The sequence below is a fragment of the Citrus sinensis genome, chromosome 4 (assembly GCF_022201045.2).
Source record: "Citrus sinensis cultivar Valencia sweet orange chromosome 4, DVS_A1.0, whole genome shotgun sequence".
Taxonomy (NCBI): domain Eukaryota; kingdom Viridiplantae; phylum Streptophyta; class Magnoliopsida; order Sapindales; family Rutaceae; genus Citrus; species Citrus sinensis.
This window is the reverse complement of record NC_068559.1, coordinates 21,836,197-21,860,241: the sequence shown is the minus strand read 5'-3', so window position 1 is coordinate 21,860,241 and position 24,045 is coordinate 21,836,197. Positions and strand designations below refer to the sequence as shown.

The following is a 24,045-nucleotide window of genomic DNA, read 5'->3' as shown; positions in this document are numbered from 1 at the left end:
CAAACTCCCATCCTAGGAGAAAGACTGTCTTCACTCGAGCTCGATGACTCCAAGGAAGAATATTTAAATTAAACCCCTATAAAACGACTGCAGAGGCTCAAACCCCTTCCCTCACATTTGTGAGGGAGGGGCTCTAGCCACTTGGGCTTAGCCCAAGTGGTTATGATAGCTGTAACTAAAATACTGTTGATAGATCCTTTTCGTTAGGCTGAGATTTCAAAATTCACAAATGCCAACTGCTATGACCAGTCAATTAATTTCGCTCAGAGTCCAGGAAATTTGCGTGCATTAATGTACAAGTTTATTAAACAACAACATTCGACTTTACCGTCATTCTACTAATTCAAACTTCGGCCCAGTGGGCCTGTGGGCATGAGCCCAATTCCTCCTCTTCGTGAATAACAGAGCAATCGACGGGGAATCGGCGGGCGAGCGAGCGAGCGAGCGAGAGGGAGGGAAAGTGAGAAACCTGCTGATGCCGGACAGAGAGAAGTTGGGCAATCCGGCGTCGTTTCCTTCCACTGTTAATTTGCTCCAAAAGGGTGGGTGACCCTCAACTCTTAAATCTTCAATTTTTGTTTACAAAGCGATCTGTTTAATCTCGCACTGGAATCTTTTGGATCATTAGAAGTAAAAACGCCGTGCTTTTGTTTTCTTCATAGTTATCTTTGTGTGACGTCATTAATGGATGTGGTGCTTGATTTATCTAGAAACCCTTTTAAGCAATTTATTTGGTTTTCATGAGATTACGTATAACATCTGATAGTATTCATTTACTTTAGCTTCAATCATTATATACCGTGATAATTTATGCTTTTCTTTTTTTTTTTTGAATTTTGAGTAACTATGACCGAGTCTTTGCTAACTTAATAAAAACTCGGGTAAATTGTTGTGAATTGGTTATCGTGCAAATGAAAATTCACGGCATTCTTGTAAAAATTCATACTTTTTAGTAGGAGATCTGTTAGTTCATGGAAGCGAATTGACACAAGTGTCTTTTTCTCAAGTGTCTAACACGTCTTCTCTTCAATTCAAATGCTATATAATGCGTATATTTTTTTAATATTTTTCTGTACTTTTAAGTGACCTAATGCCGTGAAAGGATTATTGTATGATTATTGTTAAAGTTCTTTGATGTTGGCTTAGTAGGTGTAGGATCCAGCTGAGGAAATGGCAGATGGAGATGAGGACTTGCCAAGGGATGCAAAGATTGTAAAATCGCTGCTGAAATCAATGGGTGTGGAGGACTATGAGCCCCGTGTTATACACCAGTTTCTGGAGTTGTGGTACCGTTATGTTGTCGATGTATTGACTGATGCACAGGTCTATTCTGAGCATGCTGGCAAAAATACCATTGATTGTGATGATGTCAAGCTTGCTGTCCAGTCTAAAGTCAATTCCAGCTTCTCACAACCCCCAGCAAGAGAGGTAGGTTAGCAATAGAGTTTTCCTTAATGTCCTAACCTTAGTCTGCGCTAACTTGTTTTTAGAGCACAAATGCGAATTCAAAGGGAATTGAGGCATGAGATAATTTTCCTGTTTTCTTCTGTCCGGCATTTGTTTGGTTTGCCCTTGGTTCTGAATTTAATGTGATTGAATTGATTGATGGCTTGTACCACTCTTGTTCTGTCAATATATGCTTAGAATATCTCGCTAATCCAGGGATTTTATAACTTATTCATATAATATGCTCAAATGCACTTCTTTTGTATCATTTATATAGAGGACATGTAACATCCTTACTCTTAACCGTGGATCAGGTACTACTGGAATTAGCTAAAAACAGGAATAAAATTCCATTGCCAAAGTCAATAGCAGGGCGTGGTATCCCACTTCCTCCTGAGCAGGACACATTGATTAGCCCTAACTACCAGCTGTCGATTGAAAAGAAGGAATCTGCTCAGGCAGCGGAAGAAATGGAAGAAGATGAACAGAGTACCGAGCCGAATGCATCTGAAGAACAGAGGACAGATATGCTGCAACAAACCCCTCAAAAGGTATCATTTCCCCTTGCTAGACGTACAAAGTGAGATCTTGATTTGCTGGCTTTTCGGGATCATCTCATCAACGCCGTCACCGTGTTACCTGAGGACAATAGGGATAGGCTTGTGCCATCAACCATGTAAAAGAAGGAAGATTTAACATTCATCCTGATATTTTTTTGTATCATTGTAATAATCTGAAAATTTTCCTTGGCAGTGTTGATTTTTATTCGGGCCTTGTTTAAATTTATATATTCTGATGTAACAAAGTCATGCTACTATTAACTTAATTAAATATCAAAGTTGGGGTAACACGGCCTAGCCACTAGCCAGAAACCGAAAATAATTTCGATCTCACACTCTCGTGTTACGTGTTGATTAAAGAAAAGTGGAGAAGAAAGAGAAAAAAGTTTCTCAGTTCAGTTACTTGCTGTTTCTTTCCAGTCTAAGAGATTCTTTAATCCAATTCAAGAAAAAATCTTACAACCGAACAATTGGAGAGCGAAGCCACTGGTATTTTAGAAGGCGAAGGAAAAATATGCCATTGCTGTACGAAACCTCAAATGAAAAAGTTTATAGAAACCTCATCCTCAAATCAAGAGATGCTAGAAATGGCGAAGAGCAGGCACTTTATAAGGGTATTAATTTCAACCCGGTTATCTCTGCCAATGTAATACAACAGTTTCAAATGGGCAACGAGCAAGTCACTGAAGTAAAAGGAGCAGATAACTAAGATTTTTGGGGGCTTAAGACATACAACATAATCTGAGAATTTTTTTAACTCAAATGGGGGTAGTTGATCTCACTTGCCCTTCCGTTCATACAGACGGTGTTTAAAGGATCGACCGAAAACTGGAATTATCCCAGAATCAGAGTTTAAGAAATGGTAGTAAGTTCTTTACTAAATTCGTATCACCTTTTTTTTTTCTTTTTTCTTTCTATTGGAATTATCTCAAATTTATCAGTTTGCACCAAATATATATATATATATACACACACACACACACACAAGCAATTCGTTCGGTTTATTATACTAATAGTGCGTTTATTTTATAGGAATGGGAATATGGTAAAATGAGAATGGGCTAGGAATGTGAATGAACTGGAATGAGAATGAGATTTCAATATTTACTTAGAAAAAATAAATGAGAATGGAAATGTGCTGGAATGCCATTGATGTGTTTACTTGGGAAAATAAATGGGAATGAAGAATGATAATGATAATCAATTTACCAAAATACCCATATTATTAATAATTAATAAAAATAATTAATTTATCATTATTAACAATATTATCATTATTGTTGTTGTTATCATTATTATTTTTATTAATATTATCATTATTAACATTTATTATTATTATTATTATTATATTTTATTAACATTTATTATTATTAATTACTATTAATATTATTATTATTATTATTATTTAATTAATATCATTTTTATAATAATATTTATACATGTATCTAGATAATGAAAATTACATTATTATTATTATTATTATTATTATTATTATTATTATTATTATTAAATTCATTATTATTATTAAGTTTTATTAACTTTGTTATTTTAGTTATTATTAATTATTGTTATTATTATTTTTATTAATAATAATATAATAATAATAATAATAACAACAACAATAATGATAATATTGTTAATAATGATAAATTAATTATTTTTATTAATTATTATTTTTATCATTATTTTTATTGTTAATAATGATAATATTAATAATAATAATAATTATTATTATTATCAATGACATTTAAAATAATAAAATTAATTGTTATTTGAATGAGGGAAATTTGAGAAATATAAAAAAATAGAGAGATACAAAAGTAAACATATATTCTATTTTCATTCTCAACCCCCCATGAGAATGAGATTCTAATTTCTTATTCCCAAATTGTGTGGCACCCACACATTTTATTCGCATTCTCAAATTACATTTTGTCAAGTAAATATAAATTCATTCTCATTCTTTCATTTCAATTCTCTATTCCACGAAGTAAACACATCATAAATATAAACAGTCCCAATCATTATATCCTAGGAGAAAGATGTATCTGGACTTCTTGTGACCAAATAAGTAAATGCAAAGATAAAAGGCAAGCGTGCACAATAATTAGGCTAGACATAATAAGTTAATAATAGCTTGGACAAAAGACAAACAGTGCCTCAATTATTGGAGGTGGAGGCATGGTCTAAGTGTCTGTTTTGTTTTACGAGACTATTAAAACACACAACTTCCTACAAAACTGAAAGTCAAGCTTCTCTCACTTTTTAAAATTTTTAAATCTTTCAACGGCAGCAACAAAAGTCTACACAGAGGCAATGGAAACGGTGGAGAAGAAAGCAGCAGCCAATGCAAACGACGTCGTGATCCCGATTGCAGACGCCAAAGATGAGTATCTCAGCAGCAGAAGAAGCCAACTCTCCACATCCAAGAGCTCAGCTTCTCCAGCTCATGCACGTGGTGCCGATTTAGTTGAAGAAACGACACAATTGTTGACTTCACCAGCTGCTAATAATAATAATAATAAATTCACCGATTCTACTGGTGAAGTGAACTTAGAATCATATTCAGACTAGGACGAGGATGATGATCACAAGGACAAGCAAAAGCGCAAGATACTGAAAAAACCCTTTGTCTTGATTGAGTGGGCTGCATTCGGGTGCATAATGGCGCTGTTAATTTGTAGCTTGACCGTGAAGCAACTGCAGAACCATGTCATCTGGGATTTCAAGTTGTGGAAATGGTGCGTGTTGTTACTTGTGATTGTCTCCTGTCGACTGGTTACTAAATCTTTGATTAATGCTTTGCTTTTCTTGATTGAGAGGAACTCTTCGCTAAGGCAAAGGTTCATGTATTATGTCCACGGTTTGAGAATCATTATTAAGGTTTTTGTTTGGTTGTCCTTGTTTCTCTTAGTTCGGATTTTGTTGTTTCGGCATGGAGTTAAGAGATCAAAAGAAACTACTAAGATTCTAAATTATGTTACAAGGGTTCTTGCTTCTTCACTTGTTGGGGCTGCTCTGTGGTGTCTCAAGAGTTTCTCAGTTCTGTTACTAGCTGTCTCTTTCCAATCTAAGAGATTTTTCAATCCAATTCAAGAAACAATCTTTCATCAGTATCTTATTCAGACTCTTTCGGGTCCTCCGTTAATGGAGATAAATGAACAAGTAAGGAGCGAAGCTTTTGGGATGTCAGCAGGAAAAGAAAAGTATTTGATCGATGTACGAAAGCTTAAAAAAATTAAGAGGCAGAAGATTTCTGCTTGGACGATGAAAAAGTTAATAGATGTTGCCAGAAGTTCAAAGCTATCAGTTTTCTCAAATCAACTTGAGGAATTTGCTGAAGAAGAAGAAGATGGTGAAGATGGAGAAATTTTCAAAAATGCAAATGATAAAAGTGATGAAGAGCTGCAAATGTACAAGTCTATTAAAAGCGAATTTGAAGCAAAGTCTGCTGCCAATTACATCTTCAAAAATGTTGCTGACACTGGTTGCGAGTAAGGATATATTTGCCAATGATCCAACTATATTGTGTTTTCTAATTTTCCTTTTGGAATTTTCTCACTGTTCTTCACTATAAATATTGACTAGTTACATTGGTAAGGAGCAGCTCTATCGGTTCTTGATAGCAGAAGGAGTAAGCCTTCTACTCAATCAGTTTGAAGGAGCGGCAAAAACTGAAAAGATCCAAGAGTTAGAATTTAAGAAATGGGTGGTAAGTTCCTTAGCAAATTAGTTTTTTCAGCTCACTCTCTCCTTTTTTTTTAATCAGAATTATCTCAAATTGTTCCTTAATTGCTGTTATATTACGGGTTCCTGATTCCAGCTAAAGTTCTATAATGAACGCAAAGCTCTGTCACGTTTCATAAAACAGTCCAAAGCAGCCACACAGGAGTTGAACAGGCTATTTACAGGAACTTTAGTTGTTGTGATCATCATTTTGTGGTTAACTTTGATGGGATTCTTAACAACTCAAGCACTTGTCCTCATTATATCCCAGCTTGTACTTGCAGCTTTCATGTTCGGAAACACTGTCAAGAATATATTTGAATCAATCATATTTCTGTATGTGATGCACCCATTTGATGTTGGTGATAGATGCATTATTGATGGAGTGCAGGTGACTGATATATTCATCCTAAAAATTGAAGTGTATGTTAGTTTATTATATCGAGTTCTGTTTGCTTTACAACTTTTCATTGCAGATGGTGGTTGAGGATATCCGCATTTTGACAACAACCTTGGTGAGATACGACAATGGGAAAGTGTTTTATCCCAATTCAGTTCTAGCTACGAAACCTATCACCAACTTTTACAGAAGCACCGGAAATATGAAAGATTCGGTGGAATTTACCATTGATGCTTCCATGTCAACAGTGAGCATTGAAGCTCTAAAATCTAGAATACAAGAGTAAGTGATCAACTCTGTCATATAAAAACTACATTGTTGCGTCAAGGTGTGTTTTATATAGCTTGGTCTTATTTTTCATTCTTTTATTTAATGGCAGCTACTTGAATAGCAAGCCTGAGCACTGGAGACCACAACACAAGGTGGTGGTGAAGGAGATTGAGGATGCAAACGAGATAAGAATGGCTCTTCACGTTACTCATACCATAAACTTTCAGAATTATGGGGAGAAAAGTAGCAGGAGATCTAAATTAGTCTTACAGCTAAAGCGAATATTTGAAGACCTTGGTATTGGTAAATACCATGTTCTCCCAGAAACTCAAGTCGGCTCCGCAGGATCAGCAGCATCACCAGTCCCACAACCCGCAAATTAATGGTATCATTTGACGTCCAAGTGCTCTTGTTTATGTGACTACGCAGGATATCTTGAGTTGACCCAATGCCTCCTGTTTAGAACCGGAGGCTGTATATCATAATTGAACACACCTTAAGCTGGTAGTAGCATATAGACACTGAATTTGATAGAGATTGTGAAGTGATTTTTAGCTGTAGATCATTCGTTCTCATTGTTCAGAATTGTTGATATTGAACTAATTGAAGAAAACAAAACCCATTATATGCACAGTAAAAGAGAAATTGATTGTATTTTCTTTACAAGTAAACCCTAAAGTCGCTACACTGATAGTGAGCGGAAAACGTTTCTACAGCATATGTGAACTAGTACTAATGTGTGATTTTGTTCATCTCATTTTGCTAGTTGTAAGAAACAAGAAAATACACAGTTTCAACTATCATGAGTATAATGTTCTGAAAATGCCCTATGACAACTTCAGAAAGCCCTCCAGAATCTCTATTGCATATTAATTTCCAGGTTTTTTTTATTTAAATATACCCTATTTACCCCTAAATACTAAATTTATATTCTATTACATACATATGCCTCATGAAGGTGGGGAAAGTAAAAACTTCTCTTAAAAAAATCATGAATTTACACCATTTTCTTCCTCTCATGGTTTCTTTCTCTCACCATTTTTTCCTTTCTAACGGTTTTGTTCTCTTTTACCATGTCATTTCTTACCTCCAATACAGAGGTTTTTAATAAAAATAAACTGTTCAAAAGATGCATTGTCAAGTGGTTGATAAGATATGTTTGAAATGCAACCTTTTTGTATGCTTAGAGTTTGATTTGATTTCATTACAAGTATAATTGCTAATGATTTATGAGTTTTAATCGTACATTATTCATTTTTGTGCTTGCACACATACGATTACATAAAATGTAGGGATTTAAGACTCAATTTAAGTTATAAATGATTGAAAAATCAATTCAAGAAGAAATCAAGTACGAAGTCAGGTAAGTCGAGAATTTAATCGAGTAAGAAGTGAAAGAAATGAGTAAGTCGAATATCTGGTCGAGTAAATATATTAAATGAGTCGAGTATTAAGTGGAATAATTTTTAAAATAAATTGAGTAAATTTTTTGAACAAGTCGTGTACGAGTTATTTAATTTTTAAAGAGGTTGAGTACGAAATCAGGTAAGTCCAGTATATAGTCGAGTAAGAAGTGAAGAAAATGAGTAAGTTAAGTATCTAATAGAGTACAAAGTCGAGTAAGTACATTGAATGAGTTGAGTATTAATAATTTTAAAAATAAATTGAGTGGAGTATTAATAATTTTTAAAATAAATTGGGTAAAAGTCGAGTTAATATTTTGAACAAGTCGAGTAACAGTTATATTATTTTTTAAAGAAGTCGAGTAAATCGAACATTTAGTCGAATAAGAAGTGAAGTAAATGAGTTGAATAAGTCGAGTAAGTAGATTAAGTGATTCGAGTATTAAGTAGAAAAAAAACCAAGTAATTTTTTAAACAAGTCAAGTAAACATTAAGTAAGTTTTTTAAACACGTCGAGTGAGAGTCAAGTAATAATGTTGAGTAAGAAATCATTTGATCAAATCGAGTAAGTATATTAAATGAGTTAAGTATTAAGTCAAGCAATATTTAACACAAATCAAGTAAAATTTGAGTAAGTTTTTTTGAATAATTCAAGTAACAATTAAGTTATTTTTTAAAGAAATTGAGTACGACGTCAAACATTCAATCGAGTAAAAAGTGAAGTAGGAAGTTAAATAAGTCGAGTATTTAATCGAATAGAAAGTCAAATAAGTATATTAAATGAGTCGAATATTAAGTCAAGTAAAAGTCCAGTAATTTTTTAAACAAATCGTGTAAACATCAAATATTATTTTTTTACTTCTTTTGATCTTGCTCAACTTTGTGATTTTGGGAATCAATTCAGTTTTGTTATGATTTTATTAAGGTTATTTTTGTACTTTCCCTGATCTTTTTAAATATATATATATATGAGTAGTTTTTCAATCAGGGATCCCTGACTTTAATAAAGCAAGGGATTAGCTAAAAGACAAAAAAATTTAAATTTTACTACATTACATGATAAAATACAGTGCATTGGAGTATATATTTATTTTATCTTTTAGTTAATTCCTGACTTTATTAAAATCAGAAATCCCTGATTGAAAAACTACTCATATATATATATATATATAATTAAAGATTTTAATAGTTTAAGGTATATTTTAGGTATTTTGGGGGAAAAGGGGTATATCCCACGCAATTCCCTCTTAATTTCCCAAGTCTTGTAGGGCGGTTGCCGATGCTTTCGAGCCACAACTTGGAACAATTAGCAATCACAAGAACAGTCAATGCTTAATATTACTTCCTCACCAGTCAAAGTTCATCCAAGCACTACAGAAAAGTCAACTAAATTCCGGTAGTAGCAAATAATGATAACAGTTAGCCACAACCAAGGGGATAAGGAAACTGAAACATGCAGAACATGATCACTGAGGTCAATTCCATAGTCCTGCAGTAGCATGGAACCAGAGGGAAAATTTCTAATAAAATAAAGAATGAAATCCTTTACCTTCACTATCGTAGATGAGATACACGAACTCTTTACTTCACGTCTCGGCAAAATTCACTTCCGCAACAACAATGAAATGCTTTTATAGGATGATCATGATCACTGAAATCGATTCCATAGTCCTACAGTTAATGTCATCCAAACCATCACGACAATGAGCAAAATGTTGATTAATTTTGTCACCAAATTTCAACTCAATTTTTGAGTTGTTCTTAATCAGCTACAAGAAAAAAATTATCCAGTTATAGACTAGAAAATATAATCAGAGGGAGGCACAAAATGTTACAACACCATAATTAACCAAGAGGGGGAAAAAGAAATATTTTCTTATCTATTCATCACTTAACAGAAAAGAAAGAATATGGTAGTTCCCTCACTGTCTATGACAATGAGGTGTTAGTGCTCCATGAAAATTGAAGACAAAAGCCAACAGGCCTGCTGATTGAAAACAACCTTGTTTCTTTATAAGAACTTAGGCAAATGGAAGTTGGTAAGTGTCACACATTTGCAGCCATTCCTTACAACTCTAATGTTGCTTGAAGGTCTTAAGAGATTGTCCGATTGCTTTTCTTTCAAAAACACTACTGCCAGTTAGAAAGATTCACAGCTGGCAGGAGTTGCAATGCTGTTGGAATAATTTTGGATGTGTATTTCCTGAACTCTTCAGTTATAAGTTACATTTCAATAAGGTTGTAGAATTGAAATTTAAAAACAGAGGGAAATAATCTATAAATAGAACTGTCCTGACATGCCGTAAAACATGTATTGCTTCTATGAATGTATGTACATATATCCTATGCTTGTAAAGCATATGATCGACAGTACATTCAACCAAGTTAAATTCACAAACAGATAATTTGTTAACTGCACTGACTAAACCCACTTACCCAGGTCAGCTCTTCAGAAGCACTCACATCCCTTGTTGTAAAAAAAGCAAGCTGCACAAGACAAGCAAGAAAGTATGAGATGCACTTCTTTCAAAATTTATGACAGCAGAATGTAGGAAATATTGCACAGATGTAGCCAGTCAGATCCATACATGATAGTAGTGGCGATCAGGGGTCTCTATTTCAACCGGTATATCAATCAGGTTTGCATCAAAGCATCTACAATTGGGGGGGAAAAAAAATAAATTATATTGACAAAGAGCAGTGAAGGATACAAATAATGGTAGAAGAGAGGTATGATGCGCACCAAATTACAATCTCTAACAGGAGTCCAATCTCCGAAGAAAAGTTTAAAGGCTAGCCATCAACATGATTATAAAACATTTAAAAGTCCATGCAACAGATAATATAGATAAATTTCTTTACTCTAAATGGGTACAGCATGAAACATTAGCTTTTGAATAATACTAGACTTCCCAAGTAGTATTCCAAGTGTTGATGTGGCATTCATCGATTGAATGATCAATTTCATAACTTTTAAACTTATCCATCATTCCATCCCACCATCCAATGGATGAATGCCAGCACACGTGGGATGGTAAATTTTGGGACACTACTCAACAAGTGTAGCATTATCTTAGCTTTTTATTTCAGCATGCAGAACACATCTGCGACATTCATGGACCAAAATAGCATTTATTATCAAAGAAAAAGAACCCATGCAACAACTAGAACAAACATGATGCATATGCCCGATGTGAAAGAATAACGCTAAGTATACAAAGTTTTTTATCCCAAGTTTTTCTTATAAAGTGAACAGAAATACAGTCAAGTGTCACATGGATGATTAGATAATAGAATAAAAATGATATGAAAGTCCCTAAAGTGCCAAATCATTTTGTCTCCAAAACTGGGGTACAGTGACTTTGTATGTAGAACTAATAAGTGAAAAAAATTACCTATGATTAATAAATCTTGCAACATTTCCACAAAAGGTTGCATCTAAACAAAGTGCCTCTTCATCCCTTAAAACTCTCTCAGAACCCCAGTCTGCATCTAGAGTAACTGGGTATGTATGTCTCTCACTACCACTACTTTGCATATTCCGTTCATATAACTCGGTGTTAGTCAATATTTCCCCAACATATTCACAAACAAAGGATCCTTTAGGCAAATCCTGAAGTGTTCTAAGACCCCAACCTTTATGTCTATCAGTCAGAAACACCTGAAGCATAAGAGCATACTGATTATCCGTAAATGATGAAGAAACAAGAAATAAATATTTATAAATCACATGACTGATAGACAAAATTTACTTCAAATTCTTGCAAAGTTTCAATACATATATCTAAGATAGCATGAAAAAGTAATAAGAGAACGATCATATGATTGGTGTTTTCAGATAGATACAGTGATATTTGAAATGACAAAGGACGGCGATGCCTTTTGTAGAGATCTTATTAAGCAGAAAAACTGAAATTAAAAAAAAAAAGAGAAAAAAAGATCAAGAAGGTGAATATACTGTGAGCTTCAATGGTTTCTCAAAAAAATTTCTTATAGCAGGGACTCACTTTTTTTGTTTGGTTTAAGCAGCATACCTAGCCAAAAAGAGTAACAAAAGCCATAGGGTATTACGAAGTGGAAAATTTGTTTTCACAACTGAAGTCGTAAAGTACAAAATTTTAAATTATTCATAATAAAATGACATGTAACGATGACCAAAAAGGGAAGAGAAAACAAAATTCCGAATGGAAAATTAATATTAAGTCATTCGTACCTGCAATTTGCATGTAATACCTTGCTGTACAATTCGATTTTGACACTGCATGCTGCAGCCACATTTTCTCCAGCATTCTTTGATGAATTTCCTGACAATATGGCCCTTGCATTTTTCAGGACAGTATTCATTGTTAGACCTCTCTATTGGGCAGTCTTGACAATAAACAAGATGTTCCTCACAAGGCCCCTTCTTCATAGACATACAGGCGCTCAGAAACTCCTCTTTCAGCAGACCTTGCTGTGTGTATGCAAACTCTCCACCAGTTTCGCGTGTACACGCACATGGTATTGACAATGAGAGACAATCTCCTGAACAGTTTGAACAGCAATCCTCATCTGAGATTCTAGCAAGTGAGATGTGTACATAAGCACTTTGGTAGATTACATTTTGTGGGATGTAAGTAAACTTTGGCAAATCCTCATCGCAAGTCTCATCTACCAATGGAATTCGCACATTTTCTAAACCTTTTGCTATGTCAGTTATACGGATAGATCTCTTTTCATTACAAGTGACAGGTTGCTGCTGAACAGTTGCCAGATTAGATGAATTTAAACAGTTAGAACGGTTTGAGCTCTTCTTATTCAGATCCCTTTCAGAATCACAAACTCTAGAAGCTTGTTTTTTCAGTCCTGTGGCGGAAAGAGAGTCCTCAACATTTATGATAGCTTCAGGAGATGAGCCAATTGCAACTGGCCCACTGGTGGATTTATTACCCAGTTCCAAAAAAGTATCACACAAACCTTCCAGTAACTTCTTAACAGAAAATTGAGGCTTAACTTTTCCAGATATGAGATTTTTAAACTCAAGGTATTTAAATACCGCATCAAAATTTGGACTCTGAAAGTTTGGCCTTTCAAAAGCAGGGTTACAGTTCAGAAATATTTTCACCTCTCCCATTGCTGATGAAGCAATACTGAAGTTGTTGTTGCTGCTTGCACTGTCATTGGATACTGAAGCATCATCTTCATTAACAGTACGCTCATGTTGAGATGCCAAAGATTTTACTAAGTGTTTTCCTGTTGAAGAACCTGCCGATGAGCCTGGACCAGCTAAAGAAAATGTAGGTATCAAGTAACATAACTGATGCATTGCTTCTCTCAATTACAAATGTTAATGAAACACCTGAGAAGTATGGTGGTATATCAAGGAAGCAGATATGATAAAAAAGAATGTAACTCAGCATATAATATTTGTTAAGCTAATGTATTGGGCTCCTCTATAATAATTATGATAACATAATTGTCACCAACGAGCATGACACAATGGAAAATTACAAACGATGGCGCTTGAATTTTTATAACTTTGTAACAACTCCTACATCTCTCTAAACACTTTGGGGCATGGTTAATGATGTTAGCGGTTGCATACATTGCAGATAAGAGCCCAGCATCAATCATTGCCTCTTCTTTCATAGGAACACTGATCTAGAAAGCCCATACCATCCTAAAAATTTGTAACCATTTCTGTGCCTAAGACTAAAAAAGTTATAATTATTGAGTGGAAAACTGATACTGGACAAAATTAATGCTACAGCCGAAGAATGCAACAAGTTTTTGCACTACGATGGAGGTACCAGAATCAGAATCATGAAAACAATATATTACCAATAGTACCTGGACACACAACTGAAATAGGTTCTGCATGATGTGTAACGCTACTAATAGGTTGCATAGTTTTTTTCTTAATCGATTTCCTGCTGCAATGAGACGTGGCAGAATTTCTTGAGCTACGAGAAAAGCCATGTTTATCCAGTGGCTGTTTAAGATACACTGCCTGTGACTCTCCATTATGAGTTGATTTTCTTCCGCGAAAGGCCAAATGAGATGAAGTCAGGTCCTTCCTTTTGCAGCTAACTTGTGCGTTAGGAATCTGAGAACTAGATCCCCTTCTTATGTCAGTTAAACATAGTTGAGAAGGTTTCTTACTTCCCTGTCCAGATGTAGGCATTGGGATTTCAGCCTCTTTTAGTGCATTAGGAATCTGAGAACTAGATCCCCTTCTTATGTCAGTTAAACATAGTTGAGAAGGTTTCTTACTTCCCCGTCCAGATGTAGGCATTGGCATTTCAGCCTTTATTAGTGCTAATGTCGTACTTGAGTTAGCCATTGCTGATGAAACATGATCTTTTTGCTTTCCCAAATGTAACTTTTTAGAAGGTCTTTCCAGCCTGTCTTGCCCCATAACACGTTCATTTTCGTCTTCTACTCCCTATGCAGAAAAAGTTGAAAGGACAAAACCCGTTTGAGTGGAAACAGAAAAAGTAATCATTAAGGCAATAGTAACTAAAGCCATTGACATCCTAATGGACCTAATTGTGGTTGTTGTGGAATGTATATGTTTAGTATTTTGCACAGACTACCTGATTTTCCTTGAAATCGAAATATGTGTCTTTGAGTGCACGGTAATCTTCTGCTTCTATATATTCCCAGTTCCAATTAAACAACTCTAAGAGATTTACCAACACTGTTTGGACTTGTTTGTCGACAATACCTATTGCCTTCATCGCATTAGCTGCTCTGACAGCTCTCTCTCTGTCCATCGCGGATGAATAACTTTTTAGGAATCTTTTCGTACTCAGTGGCCTCCAATTTTTATTTTGTATGATCTTGCATGTCAAAGCAATCCGAATGAACTAAAATTGTAAAAGGGTAATCAAAACACACAAGCACAATCTGCATTAGCATTAACATAATCTGCACTTCTTTTATTCCCAGGCAGGCTGGCTACTGAGGAATTCAGTGTTGTAAGAAAGAGATTATGAGTCTTTTAAGTTGTATCATTACATGGGTTGAGTAATCAAAGCCTTCACTCAACTAACACCAATGTAATAAAAATTTTCCCCCACTTTTTCAAACATCAAACACCCCCTGAAGTATTACAATGACACTTCCAGCATTAATCTCAGCAATGAAATAGTGCCAAGATTTCACTTTTGACTTTTCCTCCGTCTACCGCCTTTCCACATATTACACACCAAACCGAAAATTAAAAAACACCACATTTTATTTACTTGCTAACCAAGAAAACCTTAAAACAATCCAACTGCAACAAAAACACATGCCTCCAGAATACTGTTATTTATAGTAACAAAAAATAAATTAAGGAATTTACAAGAACAAGAAATTGTTTGGAATTGAGCCAATGTCAGTTTAAATTCACAATTATGTGGAATCAAATGACTTGCAGTCAACTAAAATTGGAGCTATCAACTAAAATTGTGTGTGAGCATCTTTAAACATCCCAAAATGTAAAATTTCATCCCAAATGATGAATGGTGAGATAAAGTCATAACAAGTTCAGTTAAAATTTATAAAAAAATTATCAACCACTTAATAAATAAGATAATACTCATGCTATCGGAATAAAATCATAACAAGTTCAAATTTCATAAAATATAAACACTTAAATAGTCGTTAAGGAAAAAATGTAGAAAGTGAATTAAGCTCAATTTTTTTTTTTGGATAAAAATCCTATCAGTACTCTTGATTTTTTACGGATCTTATACAATTATTTTAGTATAAGTAAATAATTAAAATTTAATTATTTTTTTTAATTTATTAACCACCAATCATATTTACTAAAGATCGTATATTATTATTTTAATATTAATAAATAATTAAAATTTAATTTTTTTTAATTTATTAACCACTAATCATATTAACAGAATTTATTCTAAATCAGATCACATTTATTTCCTCATGTCACTTGAAAATCGCAAGCAAAAACTTCATTAGCCATCTTTTGACATGATAAGACCAAAATACCCTTTAAACCAAGACGCACGTTATTTTTTTCTTGCTTGTGATGTGACGTAAATAAATGTTTGCCTCCGGCAAGTTTGGAATGATCGGAGAAGCTAGCCGCCGGAGTGAAGCGACCAGTTCGTTCGCCCGGCCATCCGCTTTCTTTAGATCCAGTTATATCCCAAGTGCCAAGATTCGAGCCGACAAATAACAGTTGAAAAATCTGATACAAAAAGCAAGCAAGAATAACACTACAACTTACAGAGCCAGAGACGCGTCGGCCCCACGACTGAAGTACACGCCTGAGGCCATTACTTCTCCCACCGCACCGGCTGTCAATTTTTTTAGTGGATTTTTGGGTGGCAGTTGGTCCAACTTATAAGATCTCATAAGTTTAAAGATATTAAAAACTATTTTTTCTTTTTAATAAAAAACGATCTAGGGTTTGTTTGTCATTAAGCTTGAGGTTCAAAAGTAAATTTAAAAAATTAAATATTAATATTAATATTTTTTGGGAAATTTGTAGCCTACCCCTAAATAAATTGATATTTTGCACCGCGTCCCCAACAAATTTAACTTGTTGCACTGCACACCTAAAAAAATTGATATTTTTGCATCACGCCTCCAATTCCGTTATTTTCTCAGTTAAGTTTAACGGTGGAGGGGTAAAATTGGAAGTTTATTCCTTAAATTAATTTTAATGGGAATTCTCTTTATTGTAATTAAAATAAAAATCTTTAAAAAATTAAAGGAAAAATAATAGTGGCGACAATGTACATGTAACAAGAAATTTTTTTATTACAATTAAAATAAAAATCTTTAAAAAATTAAAGGAAAATAATAGTGGTGATAAATGTACATGTAACAAGAATTTTTTTTATTAAAATTGAAATAAAAATCTTTAAAAAATTAAAGAAAAAATAATAGTGGTGACAATATACGTGTAACAAGAAATTTTTTTTATTGCAATTGAAATAAAGATCTTTAAAAAAATTAAAGTAAAATAATAGTGGTGACAACTGTACATGTAACAAGAATTTTTTTATTAAAATTGAAAAAAAATATTTAAAAAATTAAAGAAAAAATAATAGTGGTGACAATGAAGATGTAAGAAGAATTGTTTTTTTTTATTGCAATTGAAAAAAAAAACCTTAAAAAATTAAATGAGCTAAAAATTTTGTTTTTTTACATAGAGGGGCATTTTTGTCATTCAATCAAAAGTTAAACGGAGCCGTTAAACTTAACTGAGAAAATAACGGAATTGGGGGCGTGGTGCAAAAATGTCAATTTTTTTGGGTGCGCAGTGCAACAAGTCAAATTTTTTGGGGACGCGGTGCAAAATGTCAATTTATTTGGGGGTAGGTTACAAATTTCCCATATTTTTTTAATTGTATAAAAATTATTTACCTGTAGAACTATTTAAACTTATAAAAATTTTATTTATATTCATCCGTTTATAATAATTTTTATTACTAGAATGACTTATAACAAAATTACTTTTAAGGATTTTTTTTTTTGGGCATAAACTACAACTTTCTAATACTTCCTTAAAAATGGGTAAAACAATAAGATTAAATCAATTCAGAATAAAAAAACTTTATTCTATCGTTTAGAAATTTTAGTGAAAATATTATGCATGTTCTTTTTACAGGTTGTGGAATGTAATTTTTTTTTCCTCAATTTGATCTAAATTGAAAATTTTCAAGAAATTAATCTCTAAAGACTTTAACTGTTCAAATGGTCAATACCCACTCCAATATTTCTAATTTAAACCGCTTGGCATTGTATAAGGAGCAAAGAAAAGAAGTAGAGAAAATGAAGCAAGAAAAAAACTAGTTGCCGACTTATTGATAGTAGTAAATAATGTAGGGTTATTTATGGATTTTAAGAGGGTTAATAGAGTAAAACATTAATTTCTTAAATTTATAATATGGGTTATTGAGAAAATAGCTGTGGAAAGGAAAATGATGGGTTCAAATAGCTCTATCGTTTTAGTAAAATCACTCTATTTTATAATAGATTTTAAAAAGTAACGATAAAATAGTTTTTCAAAATATGATTTTAAAAATCAGTTTTATACTTGATATAATTTCATATATGTCCTTATATATATTATAAAAATTTAAAATTATCACATAAAATCGTAGTATAACTAGCAACAATTATTTTAAAAATTATAACATTATCAAATTGTTCCTAAATAGAATCTTTTAAACACAAATTTTAAATTATTGATCTGTTATTTTTTTGGGTGGAAATTTACAAACAAAAATGGGTATATTACAATCCTCTTATATGTAATTAATAAATTTTACGAGCAATTAATTTCATTTAATCTCGTTCAAGTCTTGTAGAGTTGATGAATTCATTTATTGAATATATTAAATTTTTATTTAGATTTTAACAATAAAATTGTAAAGATCAGTACACTTAAAATTGGATGACATTAAAGTATCATGAATTTATTTAATTTTCAAAGTACACATTATTTGGGATAATTTTTTAAGATAAAATATTTGAGATGTGTAGTATTACTCACCTCATATACATTAATGTTAGACATTCTAATTTTTTTTTAATATCAAATTTCATCTAAATGATGTGTCATTAATTAAGTGATTAGTAATAGTTTACAAGATATATATAAATTAATTGTGTTATCTCATAAATCAATTGATGAATGTCACATAATATATGATAGTTTTTTTAGATAAAAAATTTAGGATATAGCACTGCTTATCTCGAGTAATGATTGACATGCCAAATATTTTATCCCAAATTCCATTCCGAACGTATGTCATTAACTGAGTGGTCGGTAATTTTTTTAAAGATATAAGTGAATTATATATATATCTTACAAACAATTAATGAATATCACATCATCTTAGATAATTTTTTATTCTAAAAAATTTAAAATGTATGACACTACTCATTAAGTATTCTGTAATTTGAGATATTGTTGTTCATTGCACATATATATCATGTTTTACTATCTACATTTAAATGATCATGTACTTAAATTATAAATGGAAATTTGATTTATTTCATTTTAATATGAAGTTACAATTCCTGTCCTTTTCTATTGAACCCATCTTTTTACAAAGAATACATTCGTGTAACATAATTCTTCGATCTATAAACCATAGTTATTCTAATTAACAACTAACCGTAAAGGAAAAATTTATGGATGTTTTAACAAATAAACACCATCAGCGGTCAAGTTAAAATTATTACTTATAAATTTTAGAAATTATTTTTTAGTAAACAATTGTGAAAAAAATGATGATTATGCCAAAAGCTGAATTTATCATTGTTTACCAAACAATTTGACTTGAGTAGCATAAGCTGAAAAAAAAAAGGAGCATTAATCAACTCGGATTACTATACAATTTTCATGTAATTGAAAGATATATATTGTTAATTGTAAATATATACAAAAAGGTTAAAAGATTTGAGCCACTTTACTATAAAGTGATAACTAGATTATACAATAGATAAACATTGATAAGATTAATTTATCTCCAGACATTTACTGCACCTAAATGCAACCACCAGCTAGCTTTGCACATAATTTCTAGTTAAAAAATGTAGCAGACGATCACCAACCCACCAGAATTTCTCTGGGATATTATCATTATCAACCGTTTTCTTCTTTGACAATATCTGCTCCAAGTAAACACCCAACAAAAAATCAACTTATATTAAATAAGAAATCAAAACTTAAAGAACTTATTACCATAAAAATAAGAAATTAAAAGTTGAAATAACTTACCATATACTATCTTTGTCTCCACAAGACCTGAGGAACGATAGAAATATAAAGCCCAATGCCAAAGCTGCTACCCCTCCCAAAACAATTGCCACTGTTTTCCCAGTATTACTGTCTCCTCCACTGCCTTTGTGTACATGCATGCAGATCAAATAATTGACATTAATAAAAGCAAAATATGTTATAAAAACAAAACAAACCCATTATATCAGGCAATGTTAGAGCGTATAATTGGCATAAATTGATGTAACATAAAAGTAACATTAATTAAATAAAAAGATAAATTAAATAATGTCTTGTGATATTTTTTTACCAATTAATAGTATTATTATGTCACATCAATTTGTGGAAAGAAAGAATTTGTAGGGGAGTTTACTTACTTTTTTTGTTATCTGAGTTGCCTGAAGCGCCTGAAGGCCCTGAACCGTGTGGAAAGTAACTGTAGCTAATAAAGCACCTATCCAAATAAATTTGGCCTGAAACTGAACCGACGCATTCTTCTTGAGCAATCTGCACAGCATTGCTTACACATTCACCACAGTCACAGTCTATTAAGTCACCTTCACACTGTGCCATGGCATGCACAGACTCATAATCCCCAGAGTAAAACCCTTTACCGTCAATTACACCACTCTCCATGGCTTCAAAGGCCTTGTCTCTCTGTCCTTCAAAGCTTGAGTCCTTTGCCTTCTGGCCACAAACCTTGTGAATCAAATCATGTTTCGAAGTCTCATCATCAACAATGAACTCATCAGTCTCATAGTAGAAGTAGCACCCATGAAGCTGAATCCTACCGGCTACAGCTTTGTTGCACAAGCTGTTCGATAAGTCAGGAAGGGTGTTTACACAATCGAAGCAATCTTTGTTGCTTAAATCCCCTCTGCATTGGAAGAAACCGGAGACAGCGGCGCTGGGATCGTCACCTGCAGTGGCTTTAAAGAACTTGGATTTGGAGGATTGAGGCACCAGTTCTTGAAAAAGGGAGTGAAGGGATTTTGAATGAGACTCATTTGAGCCTGCCAGTGTTTGGCTTGAGCAATTCTTGTATACCAAATTGTTGTAATCTGAAGCCTTGGAGAACTGTGATAAAAGAAGTAGTGTTTGTGAGAGAACAAAGAACAGTTTCAAGGTTGAATCCATGTTGGAGTACTAGCTACGAAACTTTCTTAGAGAGGTTTCTGATGAGGCATGTGTTAATATCATTTTGGATCTTGAAATATTGCCAATGGTTGTAGCTTTTGGAAAAGATGAAAGATCGTGAATGCGTGGGGAGTTTGATGAGTTTGGGGATTTATTTTCTTGCCTAATTCTAACTAACATGATCTATATGGAATTGGGGGATTTTGTGACTGTCACATTAAGTACAAGTTTGTCAAAAGAGTGAAAAGAATTATTCAACTAGATTCTGATCAACCAAATGCAACAGCATGTCCATATTTGATATAATATTATTGAATAGCCAATAGGTGTATGTATACAGGATTGTTTAAAGTTTAAACTTCAAAATCAAACTCCGGTTTCACATGTTAAATAGCTTTCTAGATGCAATTTGGCATAAAAGTTTCTACATTTAGCAAAAACTTGCATACTAATTTTTTGCTATTTTTTCGAAGGTTGTCTCCAAAAGCATAATGATAATTTATTATGAAAGAGGAAGAATACAAGAAGAGCTGCTAAATACATTATGGAAAACGATGTTCAACCCGAAGGTAAAGCCCCGAATTGGGTCTGACCCCTTTTTAAAAAATATTTTTATTTAATTTTCTTCTAAATTTCTTTGGATTTTTGGGACCCAACTCGGGTCCTTTCGGTGAGTGTATCATAATTCAGGCTGTACAAATTATAAAAAGAAAAAAAAAATGAAATCTAGCTCCCATCAAATGTTCAAATGGTTGTGACAAATTAGTTTTTGACTAATTAAAAACCTAAACGGATAATCAAGTTTTAATTTGTAGATAATAAATAATTTATTTCATAAAACTTGTAGAGATAGGTAGAGTTCAAATCAATTTTTTTTTTCCTTTACCAAACTCACCCTATTGAGGTTCATTTATCAATTTAAATAGTCTCATAATTAAATGGGAAATTTTCCCATATAGCCACTTTCAAAAACTCATTTATCAAAACTAGCCATAGAAGAAAATTTCCTAAAATAGAAACCACACGCACTTGTTACGGACTAAATTACCCTTAACATAGGACCATTATCCAAATTGCCCAAATCACCTGAATCATGTCGTTGCCCATCATTGCCAGTCATCTCATAAATTTCTTTCTACAGTCCTATCATCACAATCTCACCATCACATGCCCTATTATCATAGCCTCCATTAGTAAAACATTCTGCATTGTCGACGGCGTGAGAATCGACTTTGACTCAAATGTACGACCCTCTTACATAATCACAAAAATTTTTAATTGATTGGTGGATTATTATTAATAGAAAAGCTCATTAGGATATGTATTGGCATGAACAATTCAAAAGTTTCTTAAGATTAGTGTTCACAAAATATGACACAATAGGTGTTCGTTAAAATGTCTCTAAGAATTTTTTTTTTGATTATCTCAAATTTGCTGAGCTAGTTCCTAGTTATACACTCTTTAATGCCAAAAGTATTTGTTAATATGAATTTTACACTTCATAAATTTTTGTTTCTTTTATGTTGGTTATTGACGGAGTGTGGGCGATGGCACCCATTGCCTGCAACATGTGGGCACCATCGCCCACACTTTCTTGCACCGACCTAAATGAATTTTTTTGTTTAAACAATAATCTAATATCTGTCATATTTAACTTTCAGATGTGTTCTGCTATAAAATACCGCTTTAAACACTAAAGATACCAATTGAAAATCACTTCCCATGTGTTCTCACAAATTTGATGAAAATGAAGAGAGTGATTAGCCTTATACAAAGAAAGTTGACTAATAAACAACAAAAGTTATTCAAGAAATCAATATTCGGGCATTTTATCATTATAAAGGAAATTGGATTTAGTGGCATATTTGTGTATAATTTGTTGCTTAGATAACTAGTACAAGAAGTTGACAAATATCAAATGTGGTTTCGCATTGGCGATGAGTTGTTACGTTTCTCAATTCGAGAATGGTTTTTTATCACAAGACTTAAATGTGGTGAATTGAAAATTTTGGAAAGAGTTCAAAAAAATAGGCAGTATTTCGCGAATACGTTATGTTTATTTCGATGGCAAAGATGAATTTCAACTTCAAGAATTAGATACAACACTTGAAACTTTTGATTTCACTAAAATCAACGACAATGATGCATGGAGAATTGCCTTGTTTTACTTTGCAGATAGAGTTTTGTGTGCAAGACCCAATAAGGGGCCAATCTATAAATTTATACTAAATGTCGTCATAGATTTGGAATGTTTTAACAACTTTTCTTGAGAAATATATTCGTGGAATATTGTTTATGATCAAATAAATACTTCATTGAATGGAAAAGTTGAAAATTTTAAGAAAGAAGCTAGTAAGAAGCACAAACATGAGACTTATAATTTCCGTAGCTTTTGTTATGGTGTGTAGGTGTGTAAGATATAAATACAAGTGTCTATGCATAAATATAATATAGCATTTTATATTTATTTTTTTCATGTAGGCCTATATTTTTTAAGCAGTTGGAAGAATCGCATTAAAGTCTAGCACCCCAACAAAAGTGAATCGCCCTCGAATAAATGGACGGTCTCAAAAAACATACAACATTTGGAACTATTAGAAAAATTTAGTGCACTTATTGTAAGTGTAGGCAAAGCATGTAATTTTTTGTATACATTTGTCTACAATTATGCAATCTTAATTTTTTCAATTACTCACAGAAATAGAGTTCAAGCAAGTTTTGAAAAAGACTGGTAAAGAGAGCAAAGAACCATTCTATCAATCTTCGAGAAGATATTGCACTACAATCCATTTTGCTGAACTAAAAACTATAAATTAATGTTTGCAGTTTAAACAACTTGTAGAAAAAGAAAAATATAATGACGCTGAACTAAAAACTATAAATTAATGTTTGCAGTTTAAACAACTTGTAGAAAAAGAAAAATATAATGACGCTACATTGCCATCGGATAACCACCATTGATCACTTATAAATGACTTTAGGCCACAAGACCCATTCAAAAGTTTGTACGAACTAGAGGACTTGGATATGATCTATACTAGATTTGTTTGGTACTTTATGATCAATCTAGAGTCACAAATAACTGAGGAATTTCCTACTAGAGTTAATTTTTTAATCGAGGTCGAAGAATTGATATGATTACGTCGCCCAAAAATTGAATAAGCTTGAGGTTGATGTTGCTGAAATCAAGGTAGAAGTAGCTAAAATCAAGATGACAATGGTTGAAGATTGGAAGGTGTTCGGAGAGGTCAAAATTGGATTTGATGAGATGAAACATGCAATCTTGAAATTTATTGCATCACACACTAATTCCACATTTTCTGCAATCATATGGTAAATTCTCATATCAGCACTCACACTCGGTATGCAAGT

At 32.8% G+C, this 24,045-nt stretch overlaps 4 protein-coding genes across 20 annotated transcripts; 2 read left to right on the top strand and 2 right to left on the bottom strand.

Moving 5' to 3' along the window:
- The first annotated feature begins 374 nt into the window (after positions 1–374).
- Positions 375–2,211, top strand: LOC102611696 (transcription initiation factor TFIID subunit 9-like). Of its 3 annotated transcripts, none has more exons than XM_006484564.4 (3): positions 375–542; positions 1,150–1,428; positions 1,761–2,211. In XM_006484564.4, exons 2-3 carry the CDS (start codon positions 1,171–1,173, stop codon positions 2,028–2,030), a joined length of 528 nt encoding a protein of 175 aa, XP_006484627.1. In that variant the 5' UTR covers positions 375–542; positions 1,150–1,170; the 3' UTR covers positions 2,031–2,211. The 3 variants fall into 3 exon arrangements, with proteins under 3 accessions (XP_006484627.1, XP_024957385.1, XP_006484626.1); XM_025101617.2 differs by having other exon boundaries at positions 386–542; positions 1,147–1,428; XM_006484563.4 differs by having other exon boundaries at positions 405–542; positions 1,156–1,428.
- A 130-nt stretch (positions 2,212–2,341) lies between these two features.
- Positions 2,342–7,117, top strand: LOC102610301 (mechanosensitive ion channel protein 10-like). Of its 3 annotated transcripts, none has more exons than XM_025101616.2 (6): positions 2,342–2,871; positions 4,300–5,500; positions 5,595–5,718; positions 5,830–6,123; positions 6,209–6,414; positions 6,512–7,117. In XM_025101616.2, exons 2-6 carry the CDS (start codon positions 4,671–4,673, stop codon positions 6,783–6,785), a joined length of 1,728 nt encoding a protein of 575 aa, XP_024957384.1. In that variant the 5' UTR covers positions 2,342–2,871; positions 4,300–4,670; the 3' UTR covers positions 6,786–7,117. The 3 variants fall into 3 exon arrangements, with proteins under 3 accessions (XP_024957384.1, XP_052295112.1, XP_006484621.1); XM_052439152.1 differs by lacking the exon at positions 2,342–2,871 and having other exon boundaries at positions 4,164–4,747; positions 4,994–5,500; XM_006484558.4 differs by lacking the exon at positions 2,342–2,871 and having other exon boundaries at positions 4,165–5,500.
- On the bottom strand, positions 6,595–16,197 carry LOC102610608 (histone-lysine N-methyltransferase SUVR4). 13 transcript variants are annotated; one of them, XM_025101610.2, is made up of 8 exons: positions 14,381–16,194; positions 13,626–14,229; positions 12,019–13,070; positions 11,201–11,466; positions 10,394–10,460; positions 10,242–10,292; positions 9,355–9,476; positions 6,595–6,857 (listed from the first exon to the last, which is right to left on the bottom strand). In XM_025101610.2, the coding sequence occupies exons 1-7, from the start codon at positions 14,558–14,560 to the stop codon at positions 9,387–9,389; spliced, it is 2,310 nt and encodes a 769-aa protein (XP_024957378.1). In that variant the 5' UTR covers positions 14,561–16,194; the 3' UTR covers positions 6,595–6,857; positions 9,355–9,386. The 13 variants fall into 13 exon arrangements, 12 of the variants coding, with proteins under 12 accessions (XP_024957378.1, XP_052295110.1, XP_052295111.1 ...); XM_052439150.1 differs by lacking the exon at positions 6,595–6,857 and having other exon boundaries at positions 9,119–9,476; positions 13,626–13,937; positions 14,049–14,229; positions 14,381–16,195; XM_052439151.1 differs by lacking the exon at positions 6,595–6,857 and having other exon boundaries at positions 9,119–9,476; positions 14,512–14,626; positions 16,027–16,195.
- Positions 16,198–19,172: 2,975 nt separating this feature from the next.
- LOC112498981 (plasmodesmata-located protein 3) lies at positions 19,173–20,822 on the bottom strand. Its single transcript, XM_025101299.2, has 3 exons — positions 19,914–20,822; positions 19,537–19,660; positions 19,173–19,427 (listed from the first exon to the last, which is right to left on the bottom strand). Coding segments are annotated over exons 1-3 (885 nt in total). The 5' UTR covers positions 20,674–20,822; the 3' UTR covers positions 19,173–19,426.
- Between the last annotated feature and the right edge of the window lie 3,223 nt (positions 20,823–24,045).

What these genes read in the sequence shown, in the direction of transcription:
- LOC102611696 (XM_006484564.4), top strand. Translation starts at nt 1,171, where the DNA reads ATGGCAGATGGAGATGAGGACTTGCCAAGGGATGCAAAGATTGTAAAA. An exon ending in CACAACCCCCAGCAAGAGAG is followed by an intron (nt 1,429 to 1,760) that starts GTAGGTTAGCAA and finishes ACCGTGGATCAG; the next exon opens with GTACTACTGGAATTAGCTAA.
- LOC102610301 (XM_025101616.2), top strand. Translation starts at nt 4,671, where the DNA reads ATGGCGCTGTTAATTTGTAGCTTGACCGTGAAGCAACTGCAGAACCAT. An exon ending in GTTGCTGACACTGGTTGCGA is followed by an intron (nt 5,501 to 5,594) that starts GTAAGGATATAT and finishes AATATTGACTAG; the next exon opens with TTACATTGGTAAGGAGCAGC. An exon ending in TAGAATTTAAGAAATGGGTG is followed by an intron (nt 5,719 to 5,829) that starts GTAAGTTCCTTA and finishes TCCTGATTCCAG; the next exon opens with CTAAAGTTCTATAATGAACG.
- LOC102610608 (XM_025101610.2), bottom strand. Translation starts at nt 14,560, where the DNA reads ATGGACAGAGAGAGAGCTGTCAGAGCAGCTAATGCGATGAAGGCAATA. An exon ending in GTATTACATGCAAATTGCAG is followed by an intron (nt 11,467 to 12,018) that starts GTACGAATGACT and finishes CTTATGCTTCAG; the next exon opens with GTGTTTCTGACTGATAGACA. An exon ending in CTTCTGAAGAGCTGACCTGG is followed by an intron (nt 9,477 to 10,241) that starts GTAAGTGGGTTT and finishes CATTAACTGTAG; the next exon opens with GACTATGGAATCGATTTCAG.
- LOC112498981 (XM_025101299.2), bottom strand. Translation starts at nt 20,673, where the DNA reads ATGGATTCAACCTTGAAACTGTTCTTTGTTCTCTCACAAACACTACTT. An exon ending in CAACTCAGATAACAAAAAAA is followed by an intron (nt 19,661 to 19,913) that starts GTAAGTAAACTC and finishes ATGTACACAAAG; the next exon opens with GCAGTGGAGGAGACAGTAAT.